The 20,046-nt window shown below is 43.7% G+C and overlaps 1 protein-coding gene across 2 annotated transcripts in view; it reads left to right on the plus strand.

The window, feature by feature from the left end:
* Positions 1-1,064: 1,064 nt before the first annotated feature.
* LPGAT1 (lysophosphatidylglycerol acyltransferase 1) overlaps positions 1,065-20,046 on the plus strand; it is a 59,731-nt gene continuing 40,749 nt past the window's right edge. Inside the window, exons 1-2 of one of the 2 annotated variants that reach the window (XM_040058322.2) lie at positions 1,065-1,117; positions 1,551-1,818. In XM_040058322.2, coding sequence (XP_039914256.1) covers positions 1,581-1,818 — 238 coding nt within the window. In that variant the 5' untranslated portion in view covers positions 1,065-1,117; positions 1,551-1,580. Of the gene's footprint in view, positions 1,118-1,550; positions 1,819-20,046 lie in introns of those variants that run through there. The other variant, XM_040058323.2, reaches the window with a different exon arrangement.

Here is a 20,046-nt window from a genome sequence, read left to right on the forward strand (position 1 = left end):
GACTTTAACCAAAAAGCAAGGGCGAGTCGTGGGGCCGAGCCTTGCCGCTCCCTAGTCACAGAACCAGGGTTATATGGGATGCAGAGGGCTCATCGAATCCAAGGCCCGGCCCCGCACAGGACACCCGCAGGAGTCCCGCCCTGTGCCTGAGAGGCCGTGTGCCACACGCTTCCCGAGCTGTGCCAGCCTTGGTGCGGTGACCGCTGCCCTGGGGAGCCTGTTCCAGGGTCCAGCCATCCTCTGCGTGAAGAACCTTTTCCGGATATCCAAATTAAACCTCCCTTGACACAACTTCAGGCCATTCCCCGGCTCGTCCCGGCGTCGCCCCGCCCGGCTCCGGGACGGGCGCAGAAGCTCTGGGGGCAGCCCCTGCCCGTGCCCCCTCCGCGGAGCGCGGGTGTCCGCGGCCCGGCCCGGGAGGCGCTGCGGCGGGGGCGGCTGCACTCCGCCACCTGTCCCAGGGTCTCTGCACGTCCGTCTGTCTGTCTGTCTGTCTGTCTGCCTGCGTGAGAGCGGGAGGCTGCGGGGGGCTGCGCGCTGCCCGGCGGGGGCGGCGCTCGCCGTAGCGCCAGCCCCGCTCCCGGGCGGTCACGGCGGACGCGGCGGGGGCGGGGAGCGCGGCCCCAGCGCCCGGCATGAACCCGCGGCGGAGAGTCGCAGGCGGCGGCGGTGCCGAGGTACGAACTCCCGCCCCCGGCAGGTGCAGGGTCCTCCCCCCGCCCGCGACACCGCCTGCCCTTTGCGGGGCCGGGGCTCGGCGCGGTTCCGCCCGCGGAGCGCCGAGCCGAACCGGCGGGGAGGGCGCGGGTAAGAGAGGGGAGGGGATGGGAGAGCGAAGCGTGCCAGGCCCGGCCGCGGGCGCGGGAGAACCGAGGTGAACCCGCGGTCTGCGCCTGCCCGCCCGGCCCGGCGCTCCCGCCTCCCCCGCGCTCACGCCGCCCGCCCCCCTCTCTCCCTCCGCAGGGAGCCGCAGGGCGAGCAGCGCTGCCGCGGCCGGGCCAGCCACCTCCGGGTCCATGAGCCGCCGCCAGCCGCCGCCGCCAGCCGAGACCGCCGCCGCCGGGCCCAGCTCCCCCAGCCCCGCCGCTTCCGCCGCCGCCCCGCCGCCCCGCCGGAGGTGAGTCCCGCGGCAGGGCCGCCGCCGCCGCCCGCTGCCTCCCGCCCCGCGGGCCCGGGCTCCTGTCAGCCGGGGCGGGGGAGAGGCCGCCGGCAGCCGCCCTGGCGCCCGCCGCCTTTTCGGGGAGGGGGAGATGGAGGGCGGCCGGAGCACGCGTGTGTGCCCCGCCGGGAGTGCGGGCTGGGGACCCCCGGAGCCCGGGGACGGCGCCGGCCGGAGGGTCGCGCCGGAGCCTTCGTGCCCCTGGGGCTGGGGTCGTCGCCTGCCCGGTGAGTCACGGCCGAGGCGGGAGCGGGCCGGGGCCGGGGCCGGAGCCGCGCCGGCGGACAGCCGCGCCTCGCCCCCTCGGGGAGCGCTGCCTGTGCCGCCTTGCTTTGGCTGTCCGCGCTCGGGGAGCGCTGCCTGTGCCACCTCGTTCTCCCTCTGCCCGCAGGACCGTCCCGCGCCCTCCGCCGGGAAGAGCATGGCCGTGACTCTAGAGCGGGCCCAGAGGGTGGGCTATACCTGCCTGAAAGCACTCCTCAGGTTCGCTTTTATGGTCGCCAATAACCTGGTTGCTATTCCGTCCTACGTCCTGTATTTAATTGTGCTGCAGCCTCTCCGAATATTGGACAGTAAAAGCTTCTGGTATATCGAAGGAGTGTTATTTAAATGGCTTTTAGCCATGGTGGCTTCCTGGGGCTGGTGGGCAGGATACACAGGTAAGAATGTCTTATTCATTTAAAACATGCTAATGTGTTAATAGACTGTTTTCATAAGGGAATGTTTAGGGGAATATCTGAATGTAGTAGATATGCAGGATGTTTTTCTTTCAGGTGTCTTACGCAGATGTGTTTCTGGGTTGAGATGCTGTGTGCTGAAAAAAAATTTAAATAATGGCTAGAAACTTTATATGTTTATATGTAAGTGTTTAGCAGTCAGTGTTTTGTCCTAGTAAAATGGGAAATATGACTTCTCCTTAGCATCTCGATCACACTTATTTTAGTGCTACATGAAAACGATACATCTCTTCAAAAGAGAGGTGATTCGTACTGTGCATATAGCTGGTAGAACTGAACTTTTCTTATATTAACCGAGTGCATCTCTAAATCATCTCACCTTAGAAGTATCAGGAGACAAGGCTAAGCAGTTTGACACAAAGCTCTTGTCAGAAGAGCAGGTCTTCTATTCCTTGCAACAGCAACTGTCTTTTCTGCCGTTTCAGAACAGAGGGAAACAGAAGAAACCTTTTTCATTCAAGTAGTGATACGGAATATTTCTCAACTGTATGACTCTTCATTTTACTGTTAGCAGAGCTAATTACAGTATCTGTAGGGTTTTTCCCTCTGCATGCTTGCTTTGTGGTTATTACTGAACTTGTTTTTGCTCGTTTAGTATTCATAGGCTCATCAAGGTGATGGACTGAACTGAATTATTAAGGAAGGCTCTGGTCTTGTCCTCGAATGCACTGATTTTCATCCTGGCTACTGCACTTCGTGCAAAAAAACAGCCATCAGTTCTTTGTATGTGCTTTGGAAAGGGAAGAAATGAATCTACCAAGTGCAAAGTATGAGCAGCCCTCCTAAAATTCTTTCCTTCTCTTCTGCCCAGGCTGCATCTGCAGGTCTTGTGTAAACAAGAAAAACAAGGAATGGCAGCACACAGCTCTGGAGTCTGGTCAGACTCCTGATTAGTCAGAAAGTCAGTGTTGACCCAGACGGAGTCTTGTTAGGCAACGAGAGCTGACGCCTCTGTGCCAGCGTGGCTTTTGGTACCCTGTCGTGTGCCTTTCCGAGATGCACAAATTTCTGTGGATACTCTAGGTGAGCTTCCCGTTCTTGTTAAGGAGATGGCAGCAGCAGCAGCAAGCTAGACTCTGATCTGTCGGGCTAGAACTGTCGCAACGTTGCACTGCTTCAAAAATGCCTTGCCTGGTACAGCTCAAGCTTATCCAGATATGCTGTTTAAAAACCCTTTTATATGTTTGCTCATTAAAAGAAGTCCACATGGTGCTTGCAGTGGCAGGTACACTTGTAAAAGTCTGCTTTATGTCGTAAAGCACAAAGGCCTTCCAGAAGGAAGGATTGACTTTCAAGGTGTCTTGTGTATTATTAATTGGAAATGGGAAAGTTTATGGACATAATGGTGATGTTAAAGTCATACAGCTCATGACCCCGAGGATTCACTGTGTGTACTGAATGTGCTGGTTAAAATTCATTGTCCCATGACAATTTTTGAAAGCCATTTCCTCAGGGTAGTTTTACTGCTGACTGCAGAACTGTGTGGTTTCTTTTGCCTGTTGCTTGGAAGGTGGTCTTAGCATGATCTGCATATCCTAGAATCTTCCTGAAGCATCTGTTGGTTGGTGCTGCTGATATATCTTGACAGTTTGAAATAATCTGTTTTATAGTCTTGAAGTGTCTTAGTATATTTGTTTGAAGTATTTATAAACTGCTATGCGGAAGTGTTTTATGGGATGGTGTATGGGTAAGGAGGTCCTTCTTTTTGCTTTTCACTATGAAGCATGGCTTTTGGGGAGGATTTTGAGCAAATGCTTGTATGAAAGTTTAGTTTAAATGCATTTTATTTGACATGAAGGTGTTAACGTGTTTTGTACTGAAAGCTATGAACGAGAAAGAGCAGCTTATTTCTTTGTCCTTTCTTTAACCTCATCAGTGCTCACTACCGCTTGCAGAAACCTGGAAGGTTTCATTTCACCCAGTATCCTTCTGGCTTCAATATATGCAGACAGGGTAATCTCTGTGTCTTTTTCAGATTAATAGATTTATAAAAAGCTGTCACTAGGTCCATTGTTTTTTATACAGTATGACATAACTAACTCAGAGTTGAAATACTGCTTTATTAGAGTTGGTGTCCAAGACTTGCAGTGATCCGTCTGAAAGAGACATTTCTCCGGAATTCTTCTGTTTTAAATTCCAACAAACTAAGTCAAAGGTAGGCTTCAGTGTGCTCTATCTTTGCAAAAGTAAATGCAAGATAGTGGGTGTGCATGGGTTAATTGAAAAGGTTAAAGTTTCCTCTTTTGACTAGCAGAGTAGTTGGGGAAGGGTTTTTGTCTTGGTTTGTTCATCTTTAAGAGGGTACCCAGATAAATAAGTTTGCTTGTCTTTTAATTGGAGGAAATGGTCTGCTTCAGTTGTGTTGCAAGTATGTTTTTGTTCTCTAGTTTATTTATTTTTTCCCTTTACAAGCTTGGGCCATCTCTTGGGTAAGAAGCGACAAAAATCATTTGCAATTAGGGACTTAAACTCAGCCTGCGAAATAGATTCAGGGCGGACTTTTTTGCTCCTGTAATTTGTGTGTGACGTGTAGGAGAAAGCTCGACACCAAATGAGGAGAATGTGGAGAGTGCTATAGCTTATCCTTCTGGGCTTTGCTGCTGTTGCATAATTGTTGGTATATTTTATTGAATATAGCTGCAAGAGCAGAGGAAGAACTCCTTTCTGGCCTTCTCTTCCTCACCCCTGTCTAAACCTGGGGGGTTTTGTTAGGATCATAGAGGCTTTATGACAGAAATTACCTGATCTATTACTCTATCTGAGTAGCTCTGATCTGTGCTTTTTGATAAACGCAGGTGTTTCTGTTTGCAGATGCACTTGCTATTATGTAAAGAGATAGCATATGATGGGACAAGCAAAATAAAGGACTGGGAAGAGCAATTGTAAAGGTCACTATCCTCTCCCTGATCTTTTTCTTCTTAAGACGCAAGTGTGGGAGAGGACTTGTGCATGATTGGTTTACTTTGATTTTTAAAGGGCAGAGTATGATAAATATCTCTGTTCTCTTGAGCTCCATAGGGTTTCTTACGAAAATGAAAGCTAAGTATCTTTTTATGAAGAGTGTACAGACAGTCTAGCAATGTTATTTTATTTGTATATGATTTCAGAAAGGCCTTCTCACAACTCTTCTAAATATCCTTTTTTTAAGGCTTTTTAAATAATTACATTCCTCTTGTAGGAGCTGTTCAGCCAGGGCACTTGGCATCTGCATATTAGTGTGATTTGAAAGGCACCTTTGAATAATACTTCTAAATATTTTCCTGCATTTGTTGGAAGATGCATTCTAAAAAAAGCAAACTCAAGAGTGCTTGATCCTTTGTTGGCAAGTACCTTTTCCCCCTGTACTATAATTTGTCATTTAATATATGAGTACACCAGATAGCACTAAATAGTGCAGTAGATGGGAGGGAGGTGGAACATATCTGTGGTGGTGAATTTCTGATGACCTTTTGCTCACCTACAAAACTAGTTTCAAAGCAGTCTTACAGATTGCGTCTTCTTTGGTCTGGTATTGCAGGCTGAGTGTAATACCCACGTACCTAATAAAATCACCAAAACCAGGACCGCTAGAGAGAAGCTTGCTTAATTAATTCCTCATAGACAATCTGTTTTGTGCCCTCTGCTGCTGTCTGAATGCAGGGGTCGGTAGGAGCCTGCGATGGTGTTGTTGCAGTGTTGCAGTCAGGAGCGTCCAGGGCAGCAGAGTGACCAGCTGGCAGTGCAGTCCTGACACTCGGGATGCTGGCGTTCTGCTCCGCCGTGCTCCGGCCGGCTCGGTCCCGCCGCAGGGAGCGGGGCTCGTGCCCAGCCTGCGCCAGGGGCTGGCGGAGGGCGAGCGGCCTCTGGCCGCGGCCATCGTCTGCTCTAATGTCAGCACCGGGGGAGAGAAGTCCTGCAGGCTTGTTGTGTGCACCTGGGGAAGGGGTTCTTCAGAACTGTGCCTGGAGTGCTTCAGACTCCAGCAGCCAAGAGGACGCCCTGACAAAACCTCGTGTTTCAGCCTCTCAGTGACGCAGAGTCTTGCAGTGGTATTGGATAGGTCAGTGGGCCGTGGGCATGTGGAAGAGAGTAATACACCTGTTACCACACGCTAAAAAACTCCTAGTGCTGTGACTATGCTTGCTGGTATAATGATGCAGAGCTTAATTAAAAGTGAGCCGATCCTGTGGTGTTACTGTTCTGTGTCAGCCAGGATGGTGACTAATTTTGAAGGCTGTCTGTAAGGATTGTCAGGTTTTGTTAGGTGAGGAGAATTTCTCTTTCCTTATCTGTTCAGCCGAGTAGAGAAAAGCTGAGATTGAGATTTTTGATTTTTAATTGTCCCCATCTCCTCCCAAGTGGTTTAGCTTTTATTGGCTGATTTATACATGTGATTAGGATGTGACCACTCTATAATTTTTTCAGCAGTCACACTCTTTTTTTTTCCTTCCTAATGCAAAATCTTGTTTCCATTTTATCAGTCAACAGCCTTAATTCCTCTAACCTTCTAAGAATGCAAATATTTTTGTCTTACAGAGCTGTAAAAGATACAGGTGGAGTTGCTGTGACGACACTTCCTTGGTGCAGACAACATTTGCTGTCTGTGCTGCTTCTTGTGACAGGTTGGCCCCTCTCCTTGGGCAGGAAGTGCAGCAGAAGCTGAAAGACAGCAGATGAGATAGAGTAAATATTTTGTCCCATAAAAGGCAGGCAGTGTTATTTCAGGAGACCTATCTATGCCTCTGATCCTGTCATTGGTTCTGCTCTCCTCAGTTCCTACAGTGTGATTTTCACTGGCAGTATTTTGCTTTTGGGTCTGGTCACTACTCTGGGGACTGGGCAGGGAGAAGCATGGGGAGACAACTTCTGCTTTTGAGGTCAGGCAATGTGTGAAATGGAGAAGGAAAATTGTTCCTGTTAACGTTCTTAAAATGTAGAATACTACATCATGTGACTCAGTAGATTTGGGTAGCAACGTACCGCACATAAACTTCTGGTTTATGCTGTGGCGGTGCGTTGAGTTTCTAGGCAGTCTCTGACTTAAATGAAGCTTTCCCTGATGGGTAGGTTATGCTGAGATCAAGCAGGAATCCTTTCATTCGTTTTGCTGCTTGTAAGAGGAAGTTTGTGTTTACCTTTTGAGCTGTCTCGATAAGCAGGGGTCAGAGTTGAATGAGTTGGGGGACCTTGGAGCTGTTCCCACCGTGGCCTCGGAGCAAAGGCCCATTGCAGCTTTGTGTAAGTGGAGGGAAGGTGTGCAGCGAACTTGGTGTCAACTTCTTTGTGCACGTGATGCGTCTGTAGAGCGTGCTGTACAAAGACCCTTGTCCTTTTCCAGTGGCATGAGAAATCACATCAGGAAATCCCCATCTCTCCTTTTGGGGACATGTGTTATAGTTACCACACTTCTCTGTAGCTCCTCTAATGCCAGCAAGCGTAATCTAATGTGTCAAAAGCAGAAAAGCTTATAATTAATTTTACTGTTGTATCATTTCACTGTAAAGGGTCATTCCAAGCGATTAGATAAATGAAATATTCTCTGAATTGTTTTGTTGTTTCAGAAAGCTGCTGCCTCCAGGCACAAAGCTTAGTGTAAAAGCACACACTATTGTTTTTGTTGTTCGTTGCTCTTTAAGTCCTTTTTATTGTTGTTTGGTTTTTTCTTTTTTTAAAGCAGGTTAGTCTCTGTTCCTGTTTCACCTAGTCTGTGTAATACAAGAACTATTGCAAGCCTGCCAAAGCATAGTAAAGATGAAATTATTGATGAGTAAATGTACAGAAAGGTGTGATTCTGTAATTTTAAGTACAGCAATGGCTGTGGAATGCTTCTAAATTAGCTCATATGCTCGCAGCCAAAAGGAAACAAAGTTTTAGGAATTCTGGGTTCTATGGCTCCTTGTGGGTGAGTTTGCTATTTTTAGCATGTGTTTTTATCCCCCCTAGTTCATCATCTGGGCCCTTGTTTTTAGCATATCTAGTCACATTAGTCTTCTTACTTCTCCCTTCATTATGAAAGGGATATGACTAAGAATACCTGAGAGATCTGTCTCTGTTCTCTTTACCTTTTCCTGTTCTTTTCCATGATGGTAAGCTTTTAGGAACCATGTGAAATAATTACAGGAAAGCATTTGTCCGTCTGTGATTTGGACAAACAAAATCTTAGAAAGTTAAATATTTTGTCCACAAATTCTTTGCAGTGAAAATTTTTTTGCACTTGAACAGTGTCATCATGTCTCAGAGATTGGAAAGTGTCAGAGATTATGTCTTTATGCCAAAGATTATGTCAATTTTCCACTCTCATTTAATGTAGCTCTTCTAAAGCCTGGAAGTTTTAGGGATTTTTAAGATGGAGAAAAAAAAACGGAATGTTTACTGCAGAGAAGAAAACTTATTTTCTCTGAAATTCTGTTCTGAGAAATTACATTTTTAGAATGAGGCTCAAACAATACGTCACTTTCCCTTTTTCTGTCGTGTGTGAGAGGGACAGAAAAGTCTCGCCAAAGGTTAGTTTGGCAAGTGCTGAAAAGTAGAAGAGTTGTGCAACCTTAATTAGACAGGGTAGTTAGTAAATCCTTTATGGAATATAAACATAGTGGTGTAACTCCCCAGTGTGAACAGAGCCAAACTACAGCTCCAAGATACGTAATCTGCTCGTGTTTGCTGCAGTGGGATGTAAACTCTGATGCCGAGGATGACACGTCAAATGCATGATTGCATGGGCATGGAATTGCACTGCTCTTGCAGCCAGCATGGCTCAGATAGGAGTCCAGCCACTTGTGTGTGCACTTACTGAAATAAATAAAGCTAATATGTTTGCATTCCCAAAAATGTTCCATGACACCAGTGAGGGATTCTGTGTATGAGGCTGTTCTGTGTTTTCCCTCTCCCCCCACAAAGCATTTCTAGCAGGGACTGCCACAGAAGAAAGCCAGTTCCAGCCTTTCAGACTCATCCTACCACTGCTTCAGTTTATTGGGCAGATATTTAATGATTTGAGGTGATCTGGATCACAGCCGGCTCTGGCCCATGCTAAAAGTACCCGTCCACCCCTTTTTTTGCTGGGTGAGGTAGAAGACACAGTCCCTAACCCAGTTTCTTTGTGGGCGTGGTGAGAGAAGGTAGGTGCAAAGAGAAAGAGGAAGGGAATCCATCTTTTGGTGGCATCACCAGCTTTAGATGATTTTTTTAACTATTGCTTATGGCCTCAATTCAGAAGAGCAGTCCTATGCAGGATGGGGCTTTAGTATGTTCAGTGAATGTTACTGAAGTAGACTTCCATCTTTTCTTACTATTTTCTTAACTGGTTTAGACTGGAAAAGTGCTTTCTGCCAAATTCTTTTAAAGAAGAAGACTAAGCTTAGGGTGAGAACAAAGGACTAGAATAAACTGAAAACTAGTTCATAAAGAAATAAGAAGACCAGTGGTGCAGGCTCAGCAATGGGGTTTCTCTAAAGTTTTGTATGTGTACTATTTGAATTTGTCAGCTACAGAGACAATTGTAGAAAACTTCTAAAGTACTTAAGCTGTATGTATAGCCAACACAATGCAGAATGTTTGGTGTTGAACAATATAAAGTAATAAACATTTAAGTAAAGCAGCAGTTTAGGAAATAGATGAGTATCATGGTGGAGAGCTTAGGGAAAGTTTTATCCCCATGAACAACTATACCTTCTGTTACAAAGTATGTAAAGAACAGAATGGAGAATAATACTAAAAAAATACCAGTGGTTCAGCTTCACAGTTCAGTAGTTTTGTCTCAGTTTTTCTAAAGCTATTGAAGAATTAAGACCTCTCTAAGAGGGTCATCAGCCTCATTGGTGTAGGCTGAAATCAAGCCAGAACCATTTCACTCACAGCTGAACTCAAAGTAGAACCAAATTGGACAACTCAGTGATTTGGTTTCCTGGGCAGAATAAAAAAGATTCAATCTTCTTTACTCTCTGTGAAGGAGAAGGGAATTTTTAGTGTTCTCATTAAAAGGTAGAACATTGCAAGTCTATGAGATGTAATGAGACAGTAGCACCTGGAGGTTATGTTTAGGTTTTTTCTTAGATACTTCCATTATACCTTTTCACAAATGCTTTACCAGGTAATGCCTATGGTGTTACTTCTTTTGATTCATACAACATAACCATAAAATGTCTTTTTTAACTGTTACCGTTCTAAAGGGTAAGGAATTGTCCCTTTTTAAGGAGTTTAATAGTTAATAGCTTAGAGACTCACCTCAGTTTTGTAATTTAAGTGAAGGAGGAGAGGAAAGATTAATAGCTTTATTACTGCTTCTCACTTAGGTGGAGCTAAAAATAGAAATGGTGTTCTAAGAGCAAGGGGCAGAGCTGCTGCTGTTTGGGAAGACATGGTTTCAGGAAAATTGACTCTTTAGGACAGTGGTATGAGTGCTTGTGGATTTGGGTTTTTTTGGTGGCAAAAGGGAGGACTTTGTCTGACTTCTCTTAACATTCAGTTAAATTAGTTTTCTAGCATCCCGTAGTTACAAAAGTGGAGTTTCTGTGAAAAAGTCCATAGTGTCTGTGTTTGCTTGCCAGAACTGGGGGAGAAAAAAACCCCGTCAATATTAAGAACACGTACTTTTGGTTAATTTAAGCAGCAGTTATGTTTGAGTGTGGTGTTTAAGGTGGGCCATCAAACACCATTTTAGTGTAATTTTATGACTTGGGTATATATTACCCATGTAGATAAACGTGACCCTATTTAAGTAGTTTTCTGATGAGATTAAGCTGATTGTTTAACAGCTATTCTTTCTCTCACCTCTCCCACACTTTTGATTTGCTTCCTTGCAAATCTGTCTGCAGTTGACCAGATGGTTCGGATTTCGGGCATAATTGTGTTCTCATGAGTTTTGTGAAAATTGACAGCTGAGCGGAGGAGAGAGACCCAAGTTTGTGCCTCAGCTGAGGGTAGTGCAGGCAGGCTCAGCCATTGTATGTCTTGACATGTGCTGCTTGTTCAAACAGTGCATCAGTGATTCAGGGTTTGCCAGTGCCAGCGTGTCTTGTCCATCCTGTAGGGGGAGAAGGAGGTTAGACAGTGGGTTTTTGGGAAATCAGCATTTGTTACTTCCGCTTCTGGAGCAACACGTTAACCTGGCAGCGGCAGATGGTGCTGGCAGCAGCATCCTTTCCTGTGGGGTTTAGTGCACCTTGCCTATCATAGTCTTTTAGATCCGAAAGGCAAATGCCGAATACTCTTCACTCTTAATATTGGGAAAAAGGCTAACTGGCAAAAGAACTTAGTAAATTGAGCTTTTAATACCTTCTGCTCTATGTTAAACAGAAATTCATGTAGACTCCTGAAAAAAGGACTGGAAGGGCATCAACCTGATGACTGAAACTCCATCCTGATTTTGCCTAGGATACTATTAATTTTCCTTTTAAAACCACATCAAACTCTCAAGAAAGAGCAGTGATGCTCAGATTACTGTAGACAGGTCAGAGTCAAAGAAAAAAATCAGTTGTGAATCTGACCCAGGGACATGTAGAAGCATGAAGGTCAGGGTATATTTGAGTATATTTGGGAAAACCTGGGAGAGAGCAATGGTGTGGGTTGTAGGCAGCATTAGAGTCTGTCAGGAAGGGTTCTGTACCACTGCTGCACCACTCTTGAAGGCATCACATTGGAAGTGTGGCCCGTTGAGTTTTGTACCTGAACCTGTCCTATTTTGATATGCATAAATATATATATAGATGGCCTGGCAAATCTCCAACTCTGATAGCTGCCAGTTTGCTTTCCAAATGCATTCTTCTTTGTTACCCATTTTTATTTCCTGTGGTTTCTCTGGCATGAAATTCAGTTGTTGTTGCTCCTGTCAACAGCATTACTTGGAAATAAATAGAACCATAGCCTGTGTATACATTAATAGAGAATGAAGGACCTCTGAGGTTCAGTTTACATTTGTAAAAATGTTTCCAGATGCAGGCATGGTTAGTATAAATGTCTTTTAAACCTCTGGCATGGAGTGGATGACATGAAAATGAACAGATGGGGGTTTTTTGTATTTGGAACTCTTCCATTTGTATTATCAAACCTAATACTTTGGTCTTCTAATGTAGTAACAGAGGAAGGGAATGGGACAACAGCAAGGTCTTTGCGCAGGTAATTCTGTTGTTTTGGTTAACGTGTCTGGAAACACTGAAGATCATTTGATGCCTGTCTTGGGCTTCTGGAGTTTGACAAGATTTCTGCAGGCTGGAGGGGTGCTTCTGTTCCTCCTCTCTTTCGTAGGGAGAAAATACCGAAACATACCCTTTTTCCTTTATTGTTTACATTCCGTGATTTGTTTTAACGTCCTACTGAACATTAAAAGCTCCAATGCAGAGCTGAGTTCATGTAACCGCGAGTGGTGTCACTGTGCGTCAGTGAAGGAAGGCAAAGGGTTATTTTGGGTGGCTGCTGTGGGAAGGAACCCTAGCAGGTGGCCTCCTCCCTTCTTTTCCAGTCCCATTACCACCCTTGCCTGATACTTTGCAAGAACTGTGTGGTAAATCTGGCTGTCTGGTCAGTCACTGGGTTTGATCTCAGTTTCTTTGGGCAAAGTATGGAGGATTTGGGTGGAGAGGTAGAATTCAGTGTTTGAATGGTATTGACCAAAGCGCTTAATCTGTGGAAGTGCTAGACTTCTGTAGCCTATTTTTTTCCCTAGTTTTGTTGTTGTTTGAAGAAAAAGTCATTTGTAAGGCTTTTGGCTGGAGTTTCAGGAGTAGAGTAAGCCAAGGCACTAGTAGCCACAGATCATAAAAGGTTGCATTTAAGTGCTTACAGTGCCCATTACTACCCACAGACTAACAAGTATTCAAATTAATCATTTAATTGTAAAGTAGAAGTTTGAGAGTCATCGTATCTTCTTTCATTTGTGGCACCCTTCTATATTTGAAGTGGAGAAGCCCATTTCCACAGTCTGTTTCACAACTCTGTTGTTCAACCCCTTTATGGGTGCTCTCCAGAGAAACTGCTCTGCACTGAAGTAGTTTTTAATTTAAGTACTCTGAAGTCTCTTCTTCTTTTTTTGTTCCCCAACATTTTTCTGCTGTCATTTTCCCCATTTGTTCCAAATCCACAGAAACTTTATTTTATTTTATTTGAGCTGTGAAATTCTTTTTTTAATGTGACGAGTGAAAAGAGAGGGAGAAAGAGAAGCCTCAATTACTGTCATTGCAGCAACATATTTCACAGTTTGAGCCTGGGCATTTCACTGAAAGGTGCATTCAGTACTGGTCTGTGTACTGAGGATGAAGGATGGGTATTGGAATCATCCACTCAGAATGTTTGAATAAATCTCTTTCTAGAGAGTGACCATTTTATGTTAGTAAAAAGTACTACTAAAGTTCCAAGTAGTGTATGTTGGCCACAAATCCAAGGTACTTCTTGCAGTTGTCAGCAGGTGTAAGAGGATTATTTGTTTTGTAACAGTAGGAGATGGCAGAGAGCTAAACTTTTTGTAAGATTAGGAACAGTTAACTTTCTGCTGCTCCTTTGAGGAACACCAGCTAGAATAATGCAATGAGAGAGGCTGGTTTTTTCCTGCTGATTACTTAGTTTGTGATAGCCTGACTATGCCATTAATGGTATTACTTCTGATGTTGTGATGGGCTTCTGCTTACTGTCAACCTGAAACCTGGCCACACACTTCATTCTTAAAAGTCGCTGAACCGGTATAGGATAACCTGGGGCAAATTTAATAAGAGGTTTTGTTCTCTTGAATCATTTGTTGTGTCATACCAACAAAAGTAATACTAAAGTTCCCAGCTAGAATTGGTGTAATGGACATTCCAGCATGCTTTTCAAACTTACTGTGGCCTCTTGTTTTAATAATGGAATTTGCATAAGCAGAAACATGATACTAAATATAGGAATTTGCTATTATATTTATTTACATCATTAGCTTTGAATTGGTTTATGATTAAATTATTTCATTATATTTGTGGTAACTGAACATAGTTTCCCCTTTATAAAATCCATTGTATGGAAAAAATTAACCTGGTATCTAACAAGTCCAAGGGACAGTGTTTTCACAGTTCTTGTTCATGTTACAAGTTCCTTGTTGTAAAGACTGTTATTTTTAGCATGGATGAGAAGTTTTTTAAAGTCCTTAAACATAATGGTGGAAACATTTAAAGCTTCTCTTTAAGGTTTATCCTTCTTTCTTGCATCTGTATCGTTCTTTTTTGGATTCTTTGCAGGCCTTTCATTTTTAAGTGTCCCTCTCCATGCAGCAGCTTGAGAATGTCCCGTGCCTGGGTGTGTTCTGTGGTATATGGCCACTCTATCCCACTGAACTGGAGGATGGCACAGAGGTGTGTGGGTGGAGGAGAGTAATGGCTGCAGCTGTTGATTAGGAGCCAGTTTTATGGCTTGAGGGTATTGATTTTCAGATTATGCTACATCTGCATTCTCAGTGTTCTTGTGATCGTTCAGGCGCTCAGTAGCTGTTCTGTCTGTCCAGACTTGACTGAGTTGAAAGGATTTTAAGGGTCGATGTCCTTCAAGTGGAGACAAGCTCCTCAGTTCTGAGGTCACTGGGGTATAGGGCTGATCTTACCACAGTTAGAACCTTGACTTCCAATAATAGTATTGTTTTCTTGACTTGAACTTGCAGCCAGTGATTAAAGTCATGCAGTTTGCTTCCCTGAGGAGGAAAAGCAGATTAAGATCTGGTTTTGTTTGTTTGTATTTAATCAATATGACTTATTTAAAGGATAGTTGAAATACTATGTTTTTCTGAGCCCAGTTGATTTGAACACTGAGAAAATGGTTTCCTTGCTTAGTAGTGTAATTAGGTTTTTTTTTAACATAGCTTATGTTTTGAGAAACATGGTTTTAGTCTTTAACTGTTGTCACTCTGGCATCTTTTCTTGATGTGTACCCTCTTGCTGCAACCCTTGCCTGCACCTGGTCCCAGTGCTGCAATTCAGAGTTAAGCACTTTAATGCTTGGGGGCTGATCAGGCCTTTTTGCCATGCTATTAATTAGGGTTTGTATGTAGGGAGAGATGACTGCAAACTCTCACTTGGAGTTTCAGGCAAGTTCCACATCTTGTGTAAAGAAAAAGCAATGTTTGCTCACTTCCAGTCTGATTGCAGTTTCCTGGTTCCCATATTTCATAAACCTCAAGGCACTTCAGAGATTTTCATGGCACTTCATGCCATAACTTGATGAGTTACCTCTCTATTATGTAAAAAAGTGCCCTAGAATAGCTGTGTTTTATCAGTTTCCTATGAGAAATTGCTTTCTCTCTTCTTGCAACCCAGTGACAGTTTTCTGCATGCCTTTTTCCTCAAAGAACTTCTTGTGTAGTGCTCTGGAAAGTTTGTGGTCCCAAATCGTACAGGAACTTAAAACTTTCAAATGAAGAATGTGAATGAGATTTACAATAAGTGTCTTTTCATTGCTGGCCACCCTCTCCAGTCCCTCATGCAGTACATGATTACTAAATTTGGCTGAGTTCTTCTGCTGTCCCCATAAAGACTTGGTATAGCATGGCCTTGGGATATTGGTTGGAAAATTGCTGCATATGTCATGTCATTTCTGCAGCTGTGTTTTTTGGGAAAAACATCTGAAAAGCTTCAAGATGCCCTGATTTCCTTGTTATTATGTTGGAAGCTTGCAATGTGCAAATCTTAAAAGGAGAGGAAATGGCTTATCTCTTCCTGGGCAGGTTCATTGCTATCTGCCACCAGTTAAATTGCTCTTTCAAGCCCTACTTTCAGCTAGGCTGACTGGAGGATCTAGGTTAAGTGAGAGCAGAATTTTCTGTATGGCTGGACCTGTGGCTTTTGAAATACCTTAGCTCTTACTTTTTTTTTTCCCCTAAAGTGTAAACCAGCAATTTTTGCAGAACTTTGTAGTGGTGGAGCTTGCTTCCTCTTAAGTAACAATGAAAATTTTGGGGAGTCTTTTAACAGGATTTGATTTTGAGCACCTCAACGGTTATCAGTGAATATACTTTAAATTTCTGTAATAAATTCCTTCAAGTCTTATGTATTGATCCCAGAAAAAAAACAGTACTTGAATCTGTCCACTTTAAAAGCAGAAAAATCTAGTGTGGATTGCATCCACCTATTTACCTATTTATAATAATAGATGATTCTTATCTTTATTTCTTTGTAGCCATCAGACTCTGCTCGTGTTTTATTTTCTTCTTGAAGCAGCATTACAGATTTTTCCGAATTATTTATTTAAAGCCTTGCTTTTGCCTTGCAAGTGCATTTTTTTTTTTTTTTTTCAGTGAGTCTTTGTCCAGTTTCCTCATTATTTCTGTTATTCCGGATTACACAGTGCAGACCCTATTTCTGTCATATAAAGAAGAAAATTCGATCCCTAACAGCGTCCTTCAGTGTGCACCTCTGCAGAAGCAGCTGAGCAGTGGAATGGGAGCTGTGGGAGTGCTGTGTTCCTGGATGGTGACTTGTTGATTATTAGTTTTGGCCAGCTTGTTCTAAGCTGACCAGTTTACATCAGGGTTCTCAGAGTGAACAGCTGAGGCAGCAGAGCAGGTTTCAGCCTTTCCCCCACTTTGAGAGTTCTCTGTCTGGAGGAAACGGGCTTGTGATTTCACGAGTCATTTGTTCTGCGTAGACCATTATCCTAATGGGCTTTTTCACACATTTGGTTTGGATATACTGGTTTTTGGTATTGGTAACACAATCTGAAATGTATCCCTTTACTCCAGGGCTGAAAACCTCTCTTCTCTGGGCACTATCTCCCCTGGAAGCTGACAGGGTTTTGTCTGACTGCTTTAGTCCTGTATCTATTAGGTTTTTAAGGCCGGATGATGTGTTAGCTGTACTTTTTCAGCCACCTTAACAGTTGAGGCAAGTGAAGTACCTTATGAATGAGTCTTTTTGGCATCACAGGGAGTTTCACATCTGGAAAGAGAAGCAGCAGGATCAAATTAGTAATGCATACCATTGCTAGTGACTCAAAAGGAAACTGTAGTAATGGTATTGTAGTTTTTGGTACTGCCTCTGGGTAATTTCTGCTGTCTAGTCAGTTGATTCTGCAAAGACGGCTGAGGTTATTGCTGGGATGCAGTACTTTAACTGTGACAGAGGGTGTGCTTTCGCACCGCTCTCCTAGGGAGAAAATATTTTCTTTGGTTTGCTTTCCCCAAACAAATCCAAAGCCCACTAAAAATTAAGCAGCTGTCACCCTGTCTCTGCCTAAGTAGTGGCTCTGTAGTCTCTGTGACACACAGCTACAAAAATTTTGTACCAAGGATGTTTAACGTTCTCTTGTACATAAACTTACAAAAAGAGTGGGGAGGTTGCAGGTTTTTAGCGTGTTCTAAACATGTTCTTTGAAAGAACAAAACTATACGCTTACTGTGCTTTAGAGACCACAACATGCTGAACAAGTTTGTTTCAAAAAGAAATTCACAGCAATTTTGAAGGTAACCTGGGTGACTCGTACTGGTTATGCTTTTCTTGTTGGGCCAACCAGACTTGCCCAGCAGGTCTTCCAGCATAGCAAACTACGGTTCTGTAAGGATTCATCCTGGCTTAGCTGGTGCTTGCTGCCCCATCATGACATCTTCTGATAGCCCTGATTGTGCTGGCTTGCCCCTTCTAGTTTGTTTTTTCACCAGCACAGATTATCCCATGATGTTGCAGTGACTCTCTTCTGCTTCTCAAGTATAAGAGCAACTTAGGTAACTATTTTAGATAAATATCTTGAATAAAGATAATAAGGGAAATAATTGGAGTCTTCCCACTTTACATGTTGGGGTTTTTTGTTTACTTTTTATTACTCTTAGTTTTGTGTTTGCGTAGGTGTCACTAGCTGTATCTGAGCATTTAGTAGTAATTTGAATATCCTGGTGTTCAGAATAACTTAAAGCAGCTCAATCTCGCTGCTTACATGTGTGATGTTTGTCGTGCAGACAAAACAGTCTCAATAGAGAGTTCACTTTTCCATAATATAGCTAAAGATAAAAATATCTAAATGACGATCATCAGATGAAGATATCGAGACTTCCTAGCAGTGAACACAATAGTGTATTCTGACTAAAATGCATTGTTGCCTCAAGCTTCTGGGGCTGGTCCCACTTTTTTGCCTGAGTTGGTAATCCCAGATGAATCATACTCTGTTTCTTTCATATTAAGATTTGAACTATCTTTCAGATTTATGTCTTTGCAGCAGTAAGACAGAAAAATGTTGTCAGTTTTTATTTGCAGTGTGTGCTTTGCGATTGTAAAAGCTGTTCCTTCTCATGCTGCAGGATGAAGTTGTAGGGTTTGTTGTAGCTGTACATATCCACTAAGAAAGAGAGAGGTCTGTTAACTGTTTTTCTCCTGATGTCAGGCTGTCAGAGTTGTTTAGGTTGGAAAGGACTTCTGAGGATCATATAGCTGCACCCCTCGCTCAAAGCAAGGTCATTTAGAACAGGTTGCACAGGTTCGTGTCCTGTCAGGGTTTGAACCGCTGCAAGGATGGACATTTCACAACCTCATTGTGCAACCTGGAAGCAAACTGTAGTACAATGTTTTGGTGGTTTGGTTGTTGGTTTTTTGTTGGTTGTTTTTTTTTGGTTTTTTTTGGGGGGGGTGGTGGTGGTTTTTTTTGGTTTTGTTTGTTTGTTTGGGTGTTTTTGCCTTGTGTTGAAGTGGGATATCCCTTATTTTTTTATTTGTCTCTATTACCTCTCAGCCTGTCACTGGACACTGCAGGGAAGAGTCAGGCTAGGTCGTCTTTACACCTCTCTCTGTACCCCCATCAGGAATTGACACATGGGTACAATTTTCCCTCTGAAGACTTTTTTCTTCAGGCTGAACAGTCCCAGCTGCCTCAGCCTCTCCTCGTATGAAAGATGCCCTGTCCCTAAATCATCTCAGTGGCTCTTTGTTGTGGTTTAACCTCGGCCACCCCCCAGGTCCCACACGGCTGCTGGGTCACTCGTCCGGCAGAGAATTGAAAGTAAAAGTGAGAAAACCCATGTTGAAGCAAAGGCAGTTTAATAGGGAAGGCAAAAGCTGGGCACACAAGCAAAGCATAACAAGGGAGTCTTTCTCTTCTTCCCCATGGCAGACAGGTGTTCAGCCATCCCTGGGAAAGCAGGGCTCCATCACACACGTGTTTGCTTGGGAAGATAAGCACCATCACTCCAAACATCCCACTTCCTCCCTCTTCCCCCACTTTATATGCTGAGCATGAAGTCATACGGTATTTTCTGACACGAATCCAGGAGGGAGCAAGTTCTCCAGCTCATGCAGCAGACAGGTATTTTTTGTAAGATAACAGTAGTTTTTAAAGGGAAAATAAAGACGAAAGTGCCGTAGCAATTTTATTCCTGCCTGTTAGTGTTTGCGGAGTCAGACCCTGTTTATCAGCTCTGTTCCTGCTTGTTTAGGGGCACAGCAGTAGTGATGGGGCAGATGAGTATGGGTAGAGTACTGTAGCAACCTGCTGGGATCAAGTTATTAAAAATACAGAACCTCAGCCAACTGTTATTTGCTTGAAAGGGTGATAAGGGTAACAATAATAGGAAGCTTTGTATTTGTAGCATATCTTTCTTACCCAACAGCATTGGTATGGTTTTTTTCCAGAGAAAACCAACACTCTTTCCTCCTCTCTTGCTCCTCTCTAGTACCTAACCTTTTGCAAAAGAGCATGCTGGAAATGTTGTAGTGGTGTTGTATTCCAGAACTGCTGCTTTCAAAGTAACTCTTCTTTTTAATTCTAGAAAAGCCAGGCTGTTTTTCATAAAGCAGTCTTACAGATAACAGTTTTCTTTGAAATTAGGATATGTTTTGCATTGTAACCATAGTTAAATTACTGTAGTTTCAATATACAGTACACTGGAAAGGACTTCTAAGATACCTACTTAGGGTAGTCCAACATCAAATCTGCCTCTTGTTAAAAGTAGACATCAGTGTTATGGGTAAAACCCTGAAAATTTGAATCTTGCATTTTAAAACAATGGAGAAGTATTATGTAGATTCAGTATATAAAGTCATGTATTTAATTGATGAGAATCCTTTCTCGCTTGTAGAAATTATTCCTGTGGATAAAGAGACTGAAATACAGGACCCGCTGTCTTGCCTGACAACAGGTCTAGTTAAGCAAGTGCTGACCTCTGTGATGAGACGGAGTCTGTGGTGTTTCCATCATTGCCTCTGACCTTGGACTTGAATCACAAATGGCACAGTGGTTAAAAAA

The sequence above is a fragment of the Hirundo rustica genome, chromosome 3 (assembly GCF_015227805.2).
Source record: "Hirundo rustica isolate bHirRus1 chromosome 3, bHirRus1.pri.v3, whole genome shotgun sequence".
Lineage (NCBI taxonomy): Eukaryota > Metazoa > Chordata > Aves > Passeriformes > Hirundinidae > Hirundo > Hirundo rustica.